The sequence below is a fragment of the Diadema setosum genome, chromosome 15 (assembly GCF_964275005.1).
Source record: "Diadema setosum chromosome 15, eeDiaSeto1, whole genome shotgun sequence".
Classification (NCBI taxonomy): Eukaryota; Metazoa; Echinodermata; class Echinoidea; order Diadematoida; family Diadematidae; genus Diadema; species Diadema setosum.
In genome coordinates this window covers 33,409,625-33,427,713 of record NC_092699.1, presented here as the reverse complement: position 1 = coordinate 33,427,713, position 18,089 = coordinate 33,409,625, and the positions used below count along the sequence as shown (strand labels likewise).

The following is an 18,089-nucleotide window of genomic DNA, read 5'->3' as shown; positions in this document are numbered from 1 at the left end:
ATTTTCCAGGATAATGAATATTGCTTGCAGAAGTTTTTATGAAAATAAAAATCTGATATTTTTCAAGTTCACAATACTGTATGTGACTTCTATCATAATAATGGGTCTATTTTCATGAAGCTTTTGAGTCAACTGGCTGTAGCAAGGTGATAAACATTAATACAAGAAAATATTGCCTCCCTTGAATGCCATAATGAATATCTTCTCCAAGGTGAGCAGCTGCTAGTTTTGCTGGTTAAAAAGGGATAATACATATTTATTATTCTGTCACTTTTGTTCTCAATAGCAAATTCAACCACTTTCGAAGTGTCTGTAAGTCCCGTGCATTTTCTGAAATGATAAATGATAGTGCTGATAAAATATATGTTGTATACAATAGGATGTATTTGGTATAATGTACCTGCAGAAAAAAAAAATAAAAAATTCTCTCAAATTCCAGACTCATGGTTTATCTAGTCTATTTTTTTTTTCTTATGCATCACATCCAATTAAGCGATTGAAACCAGTATAAAGTGCAAAGAATCAGAATGATGGCATTGGAATTTGGCAAACATGATGAAAAATAGTGATTTTCATATATAAAAATGTTTACATTTTTTCTCTATACAAACAGCACCACAATCTATGAAAGCAAAATAAGTTCTACAGCAAAGAATACATTTTGTCAGTAAGCAGTATAGAAAATTAGAGATTCAGAATGCGGACTCATCCTTACCATCTTATTTCTGCTCAGTTTGTATCTTGTCTTAGTTATCAACCACCTGCTACAGTGAACATGATTCTAATATTTAAGAATACACTTGCACCATCTGAGGCAGCAGTATATGAGTACCAGAATGGTACACAATTATTGTGTATACTGTATACGCCAAATATTAATTAGCTTGGTCAGTATATACCACAAAAACTGTGAAGTACTGTTAATATGATACAAATACAATGCATATTGATATTTGATCATTTCACACGAAGTATATAAAACAGGCCAAAGACAGAAAAATGTGCAGTAGATGTATCTGAAGAATTTGTTTCTAACATGATATGACATATATTTACGTATAAAGAAATTTTATGACGGTCAAAGTTTTCAACCATCTAGAATTTAGAATTTTCTTCTCTTCTAAACACAGAAACAAAGCACAGGAGTGCCAGCATCCATAATAGATTATGACATCATGAACCAAAGTTACAGCAAACAGCCTTTGTGTGTTACCTTACCGGGTTTGCTTGAGTGTGGCAAGGCTTTGTTTTAGCGCTGAAGCCTTTTTTGTTTTTGTTTTTTTGGTTGTTAGCTGATGAAACCCAGAAGTGGCGCTGGCGTCGGCAGTGTAGTAAGCCTATACGTTTCAAGGGGTGGGGTATACAGAATTCTACAAAATTCTCTGGGACCATAAAAACTAAACATACAAAGAAAAAGGTATTCAAACATTTCTAATAAAGCATTTTCACTAATTTTACTCACATTTCAGACATTAATCAATTATTGATTCTACTAATTCTACTCACATTTCAGACATTAATCAATTATTGAGGTGCCATATGATAGCACTTTCTCTAAGGCATGCTCTATGGAGACAATTTCAATGAATGTGTGTTTGATGAGTCTGTCTGTAGTGTGGATGCCCATTTGCTTGGAAACTACACAAAAACCCTTTCTATGATACAAAATTGCTAGAATATGCAACAAGAAAGTGTAGAATAACTGCAATGGGCTGGGAAAAAAAAATCTACCATTTAAATTCAAAGTATTCTGTGCTAATACACACTATTTTCTTTCTTTCTTTCTTTCTTTCTTTCTTTTTTTTTGGGGGGGGGGGGGAGATGAGGGACAAGGAAGAACTATAAAGGGAAGCAGAGGAAATGGCATTTTTATTCTTTATTTTAACAGCCAATTTTGAGCATGGACTTGATACTACTTTATAGGAGAGTTTGGTGTACACAAACTTTTGAAAGGGGAAATGATACTAGGAATATATATGAAATTAAAACATTGGCAACTGAGGCATATATATTGTATCCAAAATGACACATTTCATGCTATCCAAAATGTGTCCTTCGTCGACAGACTGACCTGCAGATCTGTCTGTTTACAGATTGATTGACATCATGATCGACATAAACATATATGTACGTATCTGAACTCTCGAGGACACACGCGGCAGTATCACAAATCTCTCTTCCGACGGAGATGATGAGGCGCTCCCTGAACCGTGAGGTTGGCATGGCTCACTTCTTGTCCTTCTTCATGCTCTCGCAGAACTTCTCAAACTGGCTGTGCTCCAGCTGGGTCATGACCTTGTTGAGGGCGTAGATCTCCAGCCGCTGCCGCTGCCTCAGGGCGCAGATGTTGGAGCGCATCATCTGCTTCTCCTGCCTCGCTCGCTCCTCCCGCTGCTTCTGACGCTTCTTCTTCTCCTCCGAGTCCATCACCGTCAGCTTCTCCTTGAGGGATCGCTGACTCTGTGGGTGGCACATGACAGGGGGAGAACTTTTTACCATAAACAGAACCTTTAAATACCACATACTGTAAAAGTGGATATTTTCGCGTGACTAATTTTTCACGCTCAGCCGGGCAAAAAAAAGAAAAGAGTTACACATGTTTTTAATTCCGAGGAATCAAGACATCAGCTGCTGGAACAGATGGCAAGCAAAAATATTCACATGCTAGCTATTTTTGCGTTTGTTTCTGCTCATGCAAAATGCGCAAAAATTTCAACACCACAAAAATTTCCACTTTTACAGTAGTCAAAAGTGATTCAAGTATGATAAGAAAACAATCTCTGTCATATGCAGATCCAAAGCTTTGCAATGACCCTTCCCAAGTGAGATAAAACAGAGCTAATCTTGAAATATCTTTCATCTAAACTGAATGATTACTTGATTTGGAATTTTACGTTACGTCAAAAGATCAATTTATATACCTGGGATGTGTACGGAGGCTCATATATATGTGTCCAATTTGAGTCAGTGAAATGTACACAGTTGTAGTGCACAAGTTTCTTAGGCTATAAGCACTTCTGTGAAGTGTTTATACATATGTCGGATCCTTTGAATCTACCTTGTTAAATATTTGTGATGTGCACATTTGAATTGTCTATCAGGTTTTTAATGGCAAACAATTCACAGAAGTACTAAAATTACCTAGCAATTGTGCTGTTATAAGTTTATCATTTGCAAAAGTTTATTACGATTTTCATTTGATAGAAACATATGATCTTCATTATGGCTTTATGGTGAAGAGCAATTGAAAGAGGAAAAGGATAGGTGTGACCCAAAAACTTCTCTTACCCTTAAATCAGTAAGTGACGGCACATACTCATACTGCTCCAACTGCTCCTGGGTGGGGGAGGTGGGCGGGGCACAGGGAACAAGCCTCCCACAATCCCTCAGCGTCCCCGACTGCTTTTCCGAGAGGAACACCTTCTTGATGAGATTGTCTGCACCGGAATTCTTGGGGTTGCTCAACCGCATGCTCACATGGTTTTTAGAGCTGTAGATGGAAGCTGCTTGTTCCAAGACCATCCTGGTGGTTGGAGCTCCTCCGACAACAAATCCATTGTTAGCCGATTTTTGCTGCTCATTAGAAGGGGTGGTTTTGGAGTCTATCACATTTGTCATCTCGGCCACTTCAACTGGAGCCATTCCTTTGCCACTCTTATTGGAATTCTTCGCATGATTCTTCACCTTGGCCTTGCTGGTGAATTTCTTGTTGTACTTTGTACTAAATGTCTGAAATTTCTTGTTCTCCCAACGATTGTTCAGGGTGACAGTCGAAACCATGTTGAAGTTTCCCAACACATCGTCTTCGTCGTGTACTGGAGAAGGCGAGGATTTCTTCTTTCTTGCGGGGGTTTTCCTACCTCTCCTTCGAGATCTACTCCTCTTAAAGCGTGTGACTTTAGTTCCCGAGATGCCTGTGTAATGGTACAAATGCAATATAATTTTGCTATTTGTCTGGAGGAATATTTTGTAGGACTTCATAATGCATATAATCCACAATAGTTATTTATGTCAATGTATTATCAGACTTGATGTACGTAAAAGTCCTTTAAAGAGAAGGAATATGCTATTAATACGCATGGAGAAACATATGAGATGGCACATGTCTATGAACAACATACATTTTCAAAAGAGCATTTTAAAACTACAAAAGGCCACTAAAGTCTTTAACTGATGGCCAGCGCATTATAGTTCAACAATACGTGGGACATTGTAGGTATGTACATGTCTTTTCTCTCATGATTTTTTTCTCTTTTTTTTCTAAACTTACTTTCCTCACATATTTTTCAACCATTGCATGACACATCCCTAGAGCTGTCCATTCTGTTGAAGCTTGCTGAGGTTTCTTTTCCCAACAAGTTGAGCATAAGTATAGATATGAATTTGGATTCGTTCAAGTCTGAATGTTTTCTTTTTATTCAAAAGCCACTGTTGTAATTAGTGACTGTCACATACTACTATAAGCTAACAAGACAGGAAACACTAATAAGGTTATGGTCAGAATTAAGGGTAAACAGAGTAATATTTTTATACCAAATATACTTACTTGGACTATCATTGTCATTCTGAGCTGTAGAATTGATATCGCTCAATGTGTACTGGACGGAATCTTCCTGTTGTGAAGACCGTGATAAATCATGCAATTTGCTCTGGGCTGCACTGTCCTGAAGAATGCATCCATGTGACTGATCACCGGGGGATGCATCCTCGCTACTCATACCAGTGTTTTTCTCTTGGATCAGCATCGCAGTGACTGCCTTTGCCTCCTTGGACTTGAGGCTGCTGATTCTCAGCTTCGCACTTGCAGCCAGGCGCTGGAGGGCGCGGAAGTTTGGGAAGATGCTTGGAGGGTTGGGTGTGTCTAGAAGGGCGGAGCCTCCCGCGTGACTGGCATCAGCTGCATCGATGGTAGTGGTGCCACCCAGGGACTCTGAGCTGTATATCTTGGACGAACTTGCAATCTTGGGAAGCGTCAGGATATCCTTCCCGCTGGGGAGGCAGTTAATGGGCGGATACGGTTGCAGGACGGAAGATGAAAGACTGAGCGACGTCTGTTCGGCCTCGTTGTTGTGCCCCTTGAAGTGGATGTGGCTCGGGAGGGATCTGGCCGAAGACGCTCTGGATCGCTGAGAGCCACTGCCCCCTCGATGAGAAGGGAGTCCTTCTGCCAGGGCTGGACGGCAGACGGACACGGCCATGACCGGGGAAATGATGCTGACCGATGGGGAACCAGGGGTCAAAACATCTGTGAGGGTAGAGTTCTGCTGGACGAGTGTTGCTGACATCATATAGAACTACATTGTAGGTTCCTTCATCATGGTTATATACCTCAGTCCAATGCTGTATTAAAGCACACACACAAAAATAGGAGATGTTACTCAAAGTGAATATGCATGCATAAGGGAATCAAAATAAGAGCACTCTTGAAGTCTGCGACTGCAATTAATAATACACGTACACTGTATGTGACACACTAACTGCGAAACACAGCCCGAACGCGGAACGCAAAGCTCCCACAGTTAAACTGTGTACAAGGTACTGAAGGAGCGCCCCGGGGTTGGTGACACACATGTTGTAGGGCAGTCATAAACATACATCCTAAAGAAAATAGAGGATACCTCGCCTTGTATAGTTGTAAGTCTACTACTCATCGACCACCTATTTTTGGATCGACCACCCTCGCGCAAAAGCTTTCTCGTGTATAACTATAAAATCAAAACTATGCGTAGGACAGGGCGCAATATGCTGGAACATTTGAACATGAATATAAATAAAGAAAAATTAGGGGCGGGGATATACAGGTAGTAACCTGAGGAAACAGGAGGAAAAAGAATTGAAGAAAATCCTCATTAGTAATAGTAATACACGTAGGGCCTAATTATTTTTTTTAATGTTAACACATATCTGCCCATCCACTGGATTTAGGCCTAACGTTACATGCTTTTAATGCAGTCAATTAAAATGATGAGCTTGCACTGGTGTAGATATCTACAGTGAAAAATATCACTTGCGTTTGCTGCCGAGAACTCTGCGCGTACGGTACAACAAGTCAGCAATCTGATCCCGGGATATGAATCTGCGGTATTTTCTGCCTCGAGTGGACGAATGAAATTAAGGTGAAAATGAGGGATATTTTCAATTAAAATCAAAGATACAAGATACGGTATTCAGATTAAAATTCATTCAAAAAGTAGTCAATGAGTGGTATAGTAGCCCTACTACATATCGACCACCCTTATTGAAACCGACCGCGTATAATTCGCGCACTGAACACTTAGTACGCACTTCTCTGCGCGCAAAGTACATAAAAATGGATTGGCTTTGAATGTAGATTAGGATGGTGTGGGAAAACGCGATAATTCACTGTTCATTAATGGTTTTAATCAAGGACAAAATTTCGAATGAATATTTTCACCGAATCGTAATGACAGCACAATGTAATGTCTATGGAAGTTTCTAAAAGGCTTCTAAAAAGCTTGGTACAACACGGTGTTCAATACAACTCGGTTTACGTGCATTGTCAATGCAAAATCAGCGGTCGATCCTAAAAACGCGATTTACCGCGGGGAGCCGAAACGAGGCCACGCAAGTTCGTCGGCGATATTTTTGCGCTGAAACTTCGAATCGAAAAGGGAATAACGGCATTTGATAGAGCTGGATTTTCTCAATCACGTAGGTCAAGTTTTTTACGTGAATTTCAGTGTTAAATATTCTTATCAAGCAAATAAACATTACGCGGTCGATTAGTAGTAGGTCCAACCCTACCAGTGGTAGGTCCATGTATAAAACCTAAGATATCAGATCTCCTGGGTTTGGTTTTTTTTTTTTTTTTAAGTGCTTTGTTTCAGAGTATCAAAATGCTAACAGTAAATTGAGTAATGGTTTTGTACAAACATTCAATCCGAAATTGGAAAAACACGGCTTCGCTTACCCGCCCTGTGTCGGCACGAAATATGTATCAAAATGTCGAGATCACGCGGTTGACTCGTCGTAAATATCTTCCTGTTTATTTAGAACCTATATGGGTTTCATCTTGAATGTTTTGTGCTCCCTGCCAAGGTGTAAAAAGGGGGAATAAAAGGACAGCTCTCTGCAATCTAGCACAGACTGCTGCCTACGTGTCGTCACGCAGGCATGCGATTTTCCCCACTGATAGATGTTTAGATGTTGGTTCGCTAGCCTGCACCCCCACCACCACACTGCACCCTGTTCAGCGCCAGCATCCCGGGCGACCTCTGGCCCGTTCGAAGTTTGTACAGTATCCACCTTGCTAGCATGCAGCTAGCAGCATGCATGCTATATGCAATGCAGCGCAGCGCATATGATTTACCGGAAACAAGCGTAGCGTCGCTGGGCAACATAAGTGCACACCGGAAACGGAAGTAAGCATTCTGCCAAAGGTCACGAATTTGCAACACGCGACTCTCGAGGCATCACGAACCGAGCACGGGGTATCGGTAATAAACAAACTTCTTCAGCAGCATTACACGTCCAAAACAGCAATATGCGTCCGTTGACAGAAGAAGAGACAAAATTACTGTTCGAAAAGATGTCAAAATAGTAAGTATTCATATCTCCAAAGTAATTCAAAAGTGTTGCGTTGTTTGATGTCAAAGTGAAACATGCTTGTTTCTTTTCGGTCCCATACCTTATTTTCTGTGTTTGCCAGATAAAAAATAAAACTAGACCCGGAATTTGTCAAGACTGACAAATTAGGTGATCCGATCTTTTGAAAATCAATGATTTGAGTTTTGATCCCAATATAGGCATGACTATACATGTTTCATGTGTGTTTAGGGATATTGGCTGTGTGATGTTTGGATAATGATTTTGAAAAGGGAGTCAGGTCTGCCATCAATATTCATGACCATACAGGTTTCATCTGTGTTGACGGGACATTGGCCGTGTGATGTTTGGATTCTCATTTAGAAAAGGGAGTGAGACCTGTCATCTTTGGTACCGAATTCCGTATACACTAACGGAAATACAGAATGAAGTATATTTGACCTTTGACCTCACTTTGCACACCCAAGATGGCGTCTAAGCAAAAAGTAATTATTTTATGAAATGATTCTTGTAACATGGTTTTTGCGTGTGCAAAATATGGGAAAGATAGGACACGTATTCACCAAGATACAGGATGAAACATTTATGACCTTTGACCCTAATTTACATACCCAAGGTGGTGTCCGATCAAGTAGTTGTTATTTTATGAAATAATGTACGTGACATGTACTAAACATGTGCAAAATATGGGATTGATAGCCATTGTTGTTGTTCATCTATTGCACAAAAAGTAGTAGAAAGAAAGAAAAATAAAGCAAAAATTATGTTATTTTATAGAAATTTGAAGGAGAAGCAGAAAAAAATCAGAAAAAGATAAAGTAAGGAAAGGGAGATTAAGATTAACTAAAGAAAAAGAAGAAAAAAGTGTTAAAAAAGATTAAAAAAAGAATATTGGCAGGGGTGAGCCTCGAACCAGGGACCTTAGGATTACGAGTCGAATGCGCTACGCAATGACCTATTTCATTCTCCATAGGCCCTGTGTATTAAGCAAAATGACGCTGCATCGAAGCCTCGTGCCATTTTCAACCAAGTTTTTTGACGTGATGCCGACATTGTATGAAGAAATGGAGGGCACATTTACGATAGCCCAAAGTCTCAGCTACAACATACTAAAATCTGGGAGAAATTCACCGAAGCATAAGTGAGCTAGTGCTCGAAAAAGAGAGTCATGTCAATTTTCACTGCCAGAAAAACTGCTCTCCCATAGAGATAACACGTAAACTGGTCAAATCTTACAAGGATACTTTCAATCCATTTTTACGAGGCGATAACGTCATCCAATTAAAATGTTGTTTGAACATTAATGAAAGAACATTTAATAAGCTACAACATATCGAAATCTGGGTGAAAATGGGCAAAGGATAAGTGAGATACGCTCGAGTGAACTTGTAATTTGATGACGTCATTTTGAAAATTTACTCTTTTTATTTTATTAAGAAATTTGATATCTTTTAATCATTTTTCCAGCATCGCCAATCCATGAAATGACATGTACAACTCATCAGCTTTCAGAATATGTAAAGAAAATTGGGGGTCACCGTCCATCCTGACGAGTAAAATCGGATTTAAAATTGGCGGTTTTTTGGCATTGTTGCACTGTATATCGCCATTGACGCGCGCGCGGAATTTCAACTTTGACGGGCCCGTATGACGTCATATTGAGTCGGATTGACTTGAAACTTGGTAGACATATTCCTTGACATTTCAGGCAGCCGATAAGTGTGAAAAAACGGGAAATTTCTATTGCATATGAGCTGTGCGTGCATATATGCGCGTGCGCGTACGCTTCTGCAATTTTTTTTCAATTTTTCAAAAAATGCTCTAAATGGTCTGAAACGTGTGCAAAAAAAATTTGAGCTCGATTTAAGCATACAAATATTTCAACGCGCGCGTACGCGCATGTTTTAAGGTATAGATGAATTTTGAGAATATGAGTAGAATGCCCTTGACTTGAAATATATGTGACGTAAATTTCATTGAAAAATTCCATTCCATTGATGAGATATGATTGAGAATGTGTTTTCATATAATGACGTCATAGTGACGTCACGGTCGACTGATCACTTTGATTTTAGTTCGATTGCCGTCTTTGGGAGACGATACATATATGGTATAAGTTTGAAATTGATAGGAAGAGGACTTTCTGAGCTAATCGATACACAATTTTTGGGGAGAAATAAGAAAAAGAAGAAGAAAGAATCCGTACAGAAACAGAAGGTGATCCGAGAGAATACTCAGATCACCTAATAAAATCCCTAACAGTTAGGCCTACACACCCTACACCGTACACGTGCACGTCAACAAAATAAACATGTAAAGTTTTAACCTTAGACCTCTAGATGATACATAGATCTAATATTTAACGACGGTCGGCAGGCTGACTTTATGATTATGTTAAAACTAACGTCATTACCACAATGTATTTTAAGTATGAGACTGAAACAAACCAGGCTGGATGTGGAACTGCCTAACCACTAACGGTTAACGGCACGCATAAAAATTTTACGTTTTAATATCAATAACGGTTAACGTTCATCAGACATAAAATTTACAATTGAAGTGTAACGTTAAGTTAGTAAGTTTTATGCCTACTGCTAATGTAAATTAAATTGAACTTTTAATGATACAATCTCTAGTTTTAAATTTACAAGGGTTTATAGAATAATTTTCGTAGATGCAGCAGAACGTTTTTCACTTTCACTACAGTCGACATGGTCGATGCAGTCTGTAGATGTGTATGCGCCAGGCCAGCTGCAGTATGCCGTATGACCACGATGACCAGCGTAGAAAATGGGATTGTGCTTGAGGCGACCTAAAATCATTCTGAATTGCCATGAAATTGTGTCACATCATCAGCTGACAAGCAAATAAAAAGAAAATCGTGTTTGTTTCTTTCTTTCTTTTTTTGACACAAATTGTGGTACCAATTAAATGGCTATTTAGAAATGCAAAATAATCTTAATAATGATAATTATGATAATAATAAATTGTGCAGCAATCATATTGTGGTGCCCAATTGTCCTCGCATTTTTTTTTTTTTTTTGCTACAATTGTGCAAATTATTTCAATTACAAATTATGGAGCCCAATTCCCAAGCAGCTGAAATGCAAATGAAAGAAAGTTCAGGAAAAAGGGTCCTCAAATACTACATGCCAAACTATTGGCGCTCTCATATCAGCTGGCAATCAGAACAAAAAACAAAAACAAAAACAAAACAAAAATGGTCTCCAAACACAGGTCTTCATAACTTTTTATTGTCAAGTTTGTCCTCAAATCAGCTGAAAAATTAACAAGCAAAAAAAAGTACCACCACAGTACACAAACACATACTCAGAGAGATTTTGCTGTAATTATGCTAAACCCAGACAAATTATGCCTAGCATATAAATGCTAGATGCTGAAGCGTCTAAAATCATGCCAGAAAGCATAACTATGCCAACTCTGACAACACAGGTATGCGCATGCAGCTGCATATTTCCTTCAGGCCGATGGGGGTCACTGGTAGTGCCCCCCCCCCCACCTTATTTCATTCATTTTTTAAAGCCAAAAAGTGTGGTGGGGGCTGTGAAGTGCAGAGGTGGGCTGCAGCTCAGCAAACCCCCACAGGCTGCCTAGCTCATAATTCTGTGTAATAGTCTGTAGACAGTAGCCATGATCAGTCAAGTCAGAATTAATTAGAATACTTGTAGCTAGTATTCTACTGATCAATTGACTACGTACACCCTCACTTGTTTTCTCAGCCTTGTGAGTCATATGAAATTTACAGTAGAAGTAAGCTACCTCTTCATCTTTTTATGCCTCCGCCACGAAGTGTCGCTGGAGACCTTATGTTTTTGTTTTAAATAGTACCTTTGTCTCGTGTGGAGCATGTCCATGGGCAAATTGAAGGCAAACAAACAACCGCCCCCCCCCCCAAAAAAAAAAAAAAACAACAAAACAAAACAAAACGACAACAATAACAACCCCAACAGCAATAACCAGAAAGCATGCATTTTTAAAAGGGTATTTGAAGAGTTTATGATGATTTGTGACTTCAAATTATGTCATACCTCAGATGACTGTAATTTTGTTTTGTTTTGTTTTTTGATATTCTTACTCTCTCAGTATTGGTGAGAACATCAAGCTCCTGATTGACAGATCAGATGGCATGTACTGCTTCAGATACCACAAGGACAGAGTGTTCTATGTCAGGTAAGACCTGTCTGCCTTGTGGGCCTCCTTTTAATCTTTATGGTCATTCTGGAACAAAGTGTATTCAGTTAAAGGTCCTGTTTACCTTTGGGAACAGTGATTTTACAAAAAATGTTCAAGATACGGCATTTGATGCATACATGTATGTGTAGGTCTGTTGTACCACAAAACATCCTATCATATAACATTTTCGCGATAACGCCTAAAATGTAAGGAGATATCTGTATTTTTCTCAATAAACCGTAACACTAGACGGTTTAGTCTGGAAACATTTTTATTACAACTATTGTTCACATTTTGTATATTTAACAATACTTCACATCGATTTTACTGAGTCAAATTTTTACAGTGGTTGTTTCTATCCCTAACAGGTACTCACATTTTAGCACTAATGCTGGGTTTTTGTTTCGTCTGCAAATGGTAAATTATGCCTTTAAGTGCTCAGAAAATCCAGAAAGAAAGAAATTATGCATCCTGTAGTTTGCCAAATAACCAGCTTTTGTTTAATATTGGGTTAGTTATTTTTTTTTTTTTTTTTTTAAGATTTGTTAATTTCTCAATCTGGAATTATTATCTGCCAAACATAGTGACCTTTACTTCAACTTTGAATTTTAGAGTGTATGCATGTTTACACTGTACTTATGTCTACAGATTTAATAAATTACTGCCTTACCCATGTATTGGCTAAAATAATGTCACTAAATGGTGTTTCAAAGGTACTTGCATGCATGTTTCATGAAGTATATATGATAGAATCGACCCAGTATACTAGCACAAGTAAGAATTTTATATGCCCCTAAAATAATCAGTGTCTGGGCATTGGTCAAATTCCGACTTGTTACCTTTGAATGAAATAACCGTGATAGACTGAGAAATAGCTGTAGTGGCTGTGATGATTGATGATTGATGATGCTACAATACAGATGATGGCAGTACGATACCCACAAAACATGAAGGAAATGATATGCATTTACCGTAAATGTTGGATATTTCACTGTGATGGAAAATTTTCTGCACAGTTTGAAGTGCAGAATGTGAACATGCAAAATTTTGGTGAGATTGCAGATTATTAGAGATTACCAGTATTACAGCATTGATATTAAAGGACAAGTCCACCTTCACATACATGTGGTTTGAGTGAATGCAACAATATTAGTAGAACACATCAGTGAAAGTTTGGGGAAAATCAGACAATGTGTTCAAAAGTTATGAATTTTTAAAGTATCTGCGCAGTCACTGCTGGATGAGAAGACTACAACAGTGTATGATGTCACATGCATACAATGATAAGGGAAAAAAAAGAATTTCATAAGGGAAAAAAAAGAATTTCACAAAACTTTACTTTTTTGGTAAAGTGCACATTTCTTCGACTTGTTACTGACATATGTTAAGGGTAATATTAAATTCCCCCTTGCCTTCTGAAAGAGAGAAGTTTGAGTATTCTTTTATTATGTGAGAAAAGTGAAAATATGTTGAATTTTCTTTATTCTTTCTTTATATCGTTGTACACATGTGATATCACAAGCTATAGTAGTCTTCTCATCCAGACGTGACTTAGCAGGAACTTCAAAAATTTGTATCATTTGAATGGATTGTCCAAGTTTCCTCAAACTCTCACTGATGTGTTCTAGTAATATTGTTGCATTCTCTCAACCCATGTGTCTATGAAGGTGAACTTGTCCTTTAACAGTCAATGAAATAAAAACATAACAGCATTAATCTATGATCTAACTCACTAGAGCACCAGAATGTAATCACACAGAAGCTTCTACTTTTATGGTAAATAAGACATATGCATCACCTTGTATCTGATTAGTAAAGAAAGCCAAGTGTGATACCCAAGCATGATACCCAAAGATCGCAAGTATTACAGGATACCATGAGTCAATGAAATCACTAGCTCAACAGAATTCATCAATGATCTTACTAAAGCCCCAGAATGTGATTAACCCGTTGAGGACGAGTCCCAAGTATACTCAGGCAAGTGTCTGTAGGAAATATGTGTTATAGCAAAATCAGCCTGTCCTCAACATCTGCTATTATGGTAAGTAGGATATCTGCGTCAACTGCTTACTGATTATCTGATTACTAAAGAAAGCCAAGCATGACACCAAAAGTTTGAGGCTCCAAATTACTTAAAGGTCTTGTTTACCTTTGGGAGCAGTGATTTAGAAAATGTTCAAGGTATCACTTTTGATGCATTATGTGTAGGTCTGTTGTATCACAAAACATCCTACCATATCGTCGCTGGGGCGACAAGACCTCGTATCTCAAAAATGTCAAATGTTCAGGAGAGCCAAAAAACATGGCGGCCAAAGCACTATACTGAATGGGATAGCCGTTCCTTTGACATGCCGTGGCGGCTTCATTTTTGGGGTAAGACAGCTGGGATTTGGACAGGACATCACTTAACCGATTATTTGACCACTAATGCAAAAAAGTCATTTTCACCAAAATTTGAGATACAAGGTCTTGTCACCCCAGCGACGATATAGATTTTCGCAATAAAGCCTAAAATATAAGGAGATTGACTTTCTCAATAAACCATAACGCTATACGGTTTAATCTGGAAAAATTTTATTATAACTATTGTTCACATTTTGTGTATTGAAATACGTGTACTTAACATTGATTATTCGGATACAAATTTTTACAGTGGTTAATTCTAACTCACATTTTAGAAGTACATTGTATTTTAAAGCACTAATGCTGGGTGTTTGTTTCATCTGCAAATGGTAAATTATGCCTTTAACTTTAATTCCTTTTCACCTCTGATGTCTGTACATTCTCTTCAAAGTGAGGAGATCATGAGAAGAGCAGCCAGTGTGGGCAGGGACCACCTCATCAGTTTTGGCACTTGCTTTGGGAAGTTCACCAAGACCAAGAAGTTCCGACTGCACATCACTGCTCTGGATTATCTTGCTCCCTATGCCAAAGTATGTTTCATTTTTACAAAGCATGGATCACTCCTTTATTTAATGCAGATGCAGTCAAAATCTATTTGGACTAAGAAATAGCTTCGACTTTGAGAAAAATCAACTTATGAAGGATTGAAATCAATATAGAATATAAAGAGAAGAGGACTTAAAAAGACCTTTGACTTAGGTGACTATTCGACTTATGCGAGGTTGACTTAAACAAGGTTGACTGTATGTTTTTGAGGGATGATCTAGATTTGTGGAATTCAGATATTGGTTTCATAATGAACAGTGTATGGAAAGTTGTGTGTATTTGTTCATAGTGTGTTTTAGTTCACTGTAAAAGCTACAAAGTTGTTGACACATTTATTTTTCTGTAAACAAGCAATAGCTTGCAGCATTACATCTTGACTGTCTGTATAATCTGTTGTTTGTTTTGTTGTTCTTGTTGGTATTTGGGGTTTGTTTGGTTTTTTTTTTTTGCTTGTTTTTGTGCTTCTGATCAAACGTCTGTCCTGATTTCATAATATTGCCTTCCCACACATCCCAACAGTGTAAAGTATGGGTGAAGCCTGGTGCGGAGCAGTCCTTCCTCTATGGCAACCACGTCCTCAAGTCTGGGCTGGGTAGGATCACAGAGAATACGGAGAAATACCAAGGAGTCATCATCTACTCCATGAGTGATGTTCCACTGGTGAGTATCAGCCATTTCTCTTGGAAATGATTTGTTGACTCGACCAAGGAGGTAATGTTTTTGCCAGCATTTGTTTGCAAGTTGTAGTAATGGAATTTTGATGATGATGTAAGGATAGTGATTTTTCACTGTGGCAGGAATCATTATTGAAGAGGAGTTGTGGATGCTTACTAGGACCTTGATCATGATTCCAATTTTGTTTTTGTTTTTTTCGAGTTTGCATGTACAGTTTTTTAGCATGTAATAGTTTACCCTATGGCCTTGATGGCAGTTGCTTCCTCAAACTGCTTTTGGTTAATTAATGAAAATTAAGATATCTATTAGCTCAGCTATAAATGTGGGATGGTCATAAGTATATCAGCACTGCAAAAAAAAAAAAAAAAAATATGAAGTGGTGGAAGCATATTACTACATACTGCAAAATGATGCTGTAAGTTGACTGTAATTTGACTTGTGTGACTGTGTAATTGGCAGCGAAAAAGAAATTGCATATATGCATACAAAAGAGTACTTTGTAGATGATGCCACTCCTCTATCACAAAGCTAACAGTTATCATTTTAGATAAACACAGCAACAAATTGATTAGAAAGAGTCAGATTTAGATCATCCCATAATCAAGTGTACTGTATGCTTCTTCAGACCTGGCAATGTCAAATTTGACACGCTCTTTTTATTTCCTGATATCTTCCAAGGGCTTTGGAGTGGCTGCAAAGTCAACCCAGGAATGTCGGCATGCAGATCCCATGGGCATCGTGGTCTTCCACCAGTCCGACATCGGGGAGTACCTCAGGAACGAGGACACGCTATTATAGCCACAGCATTTCTCATTGTACGGACACTTCAGTGCAAAAGGACATAATTATGGAATGCCACATGTTGCACGATTTTGCGACGATGATCTCCTTCAAAGGCAGCATTCCTTCTTGTCGTGTGACACACGATTGCCGTTCAAGCAACAGTGGAGAATTGGAGATTACCGAAACATTGAAGACTCTCTGTATTTTCATTTGTTCGGCAGTTGCATCACTGTTGGCGTGTACATCTTAGAGTGAGGCAAATCTGTTTGCACAGCACAGCTGGGAGTTCACTTCATCACCGAGTAATCAGTATGTGATGATGTGGTCATTACCCCACTGCATTGCTGTTCTACACTGCGGATCAAATGATCTGTGAGACTGTGGCAAAAGAAACAGAGTGAAGGGAAGTTGCAAAAGATGGTTACTACCCTCGATATTGATTCACCCTAAGTCTCTTCCATGATAGGTTACATAATTTTCAAAGTCTAGAACAGTGCCTTTTGCCTTGACGGTGATGAAAGAACTACTACTTTCAAATTTGGTGGCAATCTGGCTTTTCATTTGAATGTGACATGTAAAAAGGCTTCATCCACTAAGACTCTTCAATTTGCAGTTACTGTAAAAGCTGTTATTTTTGCATACGGATATTTTCACAAATGAGGAGGTTACAGACATTTTCATAAGATGGTGTTTTCGCGATTTGACTCTGAGGCTATCGTAAGTGCACTAATGCCTGTCCGTAAATTTTGTACGATCATAGTCATGGGGCATTATTTAAGTGTGTTATTGTACTTGTGGCTCAACAGTGATTTGCAAAATTTTTGAAAATGAAACCCTCACGAAAAATACCAGCTTATGCAGTAGTTTTGTAGAGGCCGGTTCCAGTCACATCCAAGCTCAAAACCCAGGTCAATCAAATAGTTCTATCTCTCTTGGAAATGAAAGAGAAAGAAAGGTAGATAAAAAATATGATATTTTTCCAAGTACATGAAGAAACTTTTGCTCTGTGGGATATATGTGCAGAGGTAGAGAGCATGTAGATATTTTGTTATTTTGTTTTGTTGACTTGAATTCATGCATTCAAGGAGAACATGGACAGCTGGCAGAGTGAAAATGTGCAATTTTCATCCAAGTAGGCCGACTCCATGACTCTCAATTGTGCAAACATATTTACTCATGATGATAATACTTCTGACATACATGGTCAAGGTCTGTTTTTCCTTTTTTTTTTTTTGCACAAAAGAACTGAAGTCCCTATGCTCTTTACAATATTGATAGCATGAGTGTGAGCAGATACAGTGGACTCCCGTAATAACAAAGTTCTCAGGACCAGCAGTTTTCTTTTGCTAGGTGTATACTGTATATCAAAATTTCGTTATAATCAAACAAATAAACAATAAAAATACATTGAGTGGATAACATTGGGACCCGAATTTTACTTCATTGTAAGCAGAATTTCGTTATAACCGTGTTCGTTATAACGGGAGTGCACTGTACTAGACAAAGAGATAAATGGTGCTGTTCCATGTAATGAACACATTTTAAAGTAGGTTGATGGACAAGTAGATAGAAAGCTAAGTACAAAGGGACTGAAATAAAGACAATTCAGTGTTTGATCCAAATAGTAGTGCAGCAATAATCATAAAATCTCATTTGTGTAAGATTTGTTTGAATGGAAATGAGTGGACATGACCCCTACAGCAGCCTGGAATAAATTTTGTGAAGTTTTAGTGAATTGTGTCGTATTTTTGCAAGACCATGCCATGGCTAAAACTAAACTGACCATGTCTGATACTTGCAATATGCATTTCATTCTGTGGTACTACATGTAGTATACATTCTCCTCATAAATGTTAAGTGAAACGGCACCAAGACTAACTCTCCTGGTACTAGTATCTCATAGGATGTCACACAAATTATTG

At 38.3% G+C, this 18,089-nt stretch overlaps 2 protein-coding genes across 2 annotated transcripts; one reads left to right on the top strand and one right to left on the bottom strand.

Moving 5' to 3' along the window:
• Positions 1 to 1,154: 1,154 nt before the first annotated feature.
• Positions 1,155 to 7,140, bottom strand: LOC140238817 (uncharacterized). The gene is made up of 4 exons (XM_072318716.1): positions 6,932 to 7,140; positions 4,547 to 5,340; positions 3,289 to 3,914; positions 1,155 to 2,460 (listed from the first exon to the last, which is right to left on the bottom strand). Exons 2-4 carry the CDS (start codon positions 5,286 to 5,288, stop codon positions 2,227 to 2,229), a joined length of 1,602 nt encoding a protein of 533 aa, XP_072174817.1. The 5' UTR covers positions 5,289 to 5,340; positions 6,932 to 7,140; the 3' UTR covers positions 1,155 to 2,226.
• Positions 7,141 to 7,462: 322 nt separating this feature from the next.
• LOC140238967 (60S ribosome subunit biogenesis protein NIP7 homolog) lies at positions 7,463 to 16,599 on the top strand. The gene is made up of 5 exons (XM_072318863.1): positions 7,463 to 7,560; positions 11,671 to 11,757; positions 14,555 to 14,693; positions 15,229 to 15,369; positions 16,063 to 16,599. The coding sequence occupies exons 1-5, from the start codon at positions 7,505 to 7,507 to the stop codon at positions 16,180 to 16,182; spliced, it is 543 nt and encodes a 180-aa protein (XP_072174964.1). The 5' UTR covers positions 7,463 to 7,504; the 3' UTR covers positions 16,183 to 16,599.
• Positions 16,600 to 18,089: the final 1,490 nt, after the last annotated feature.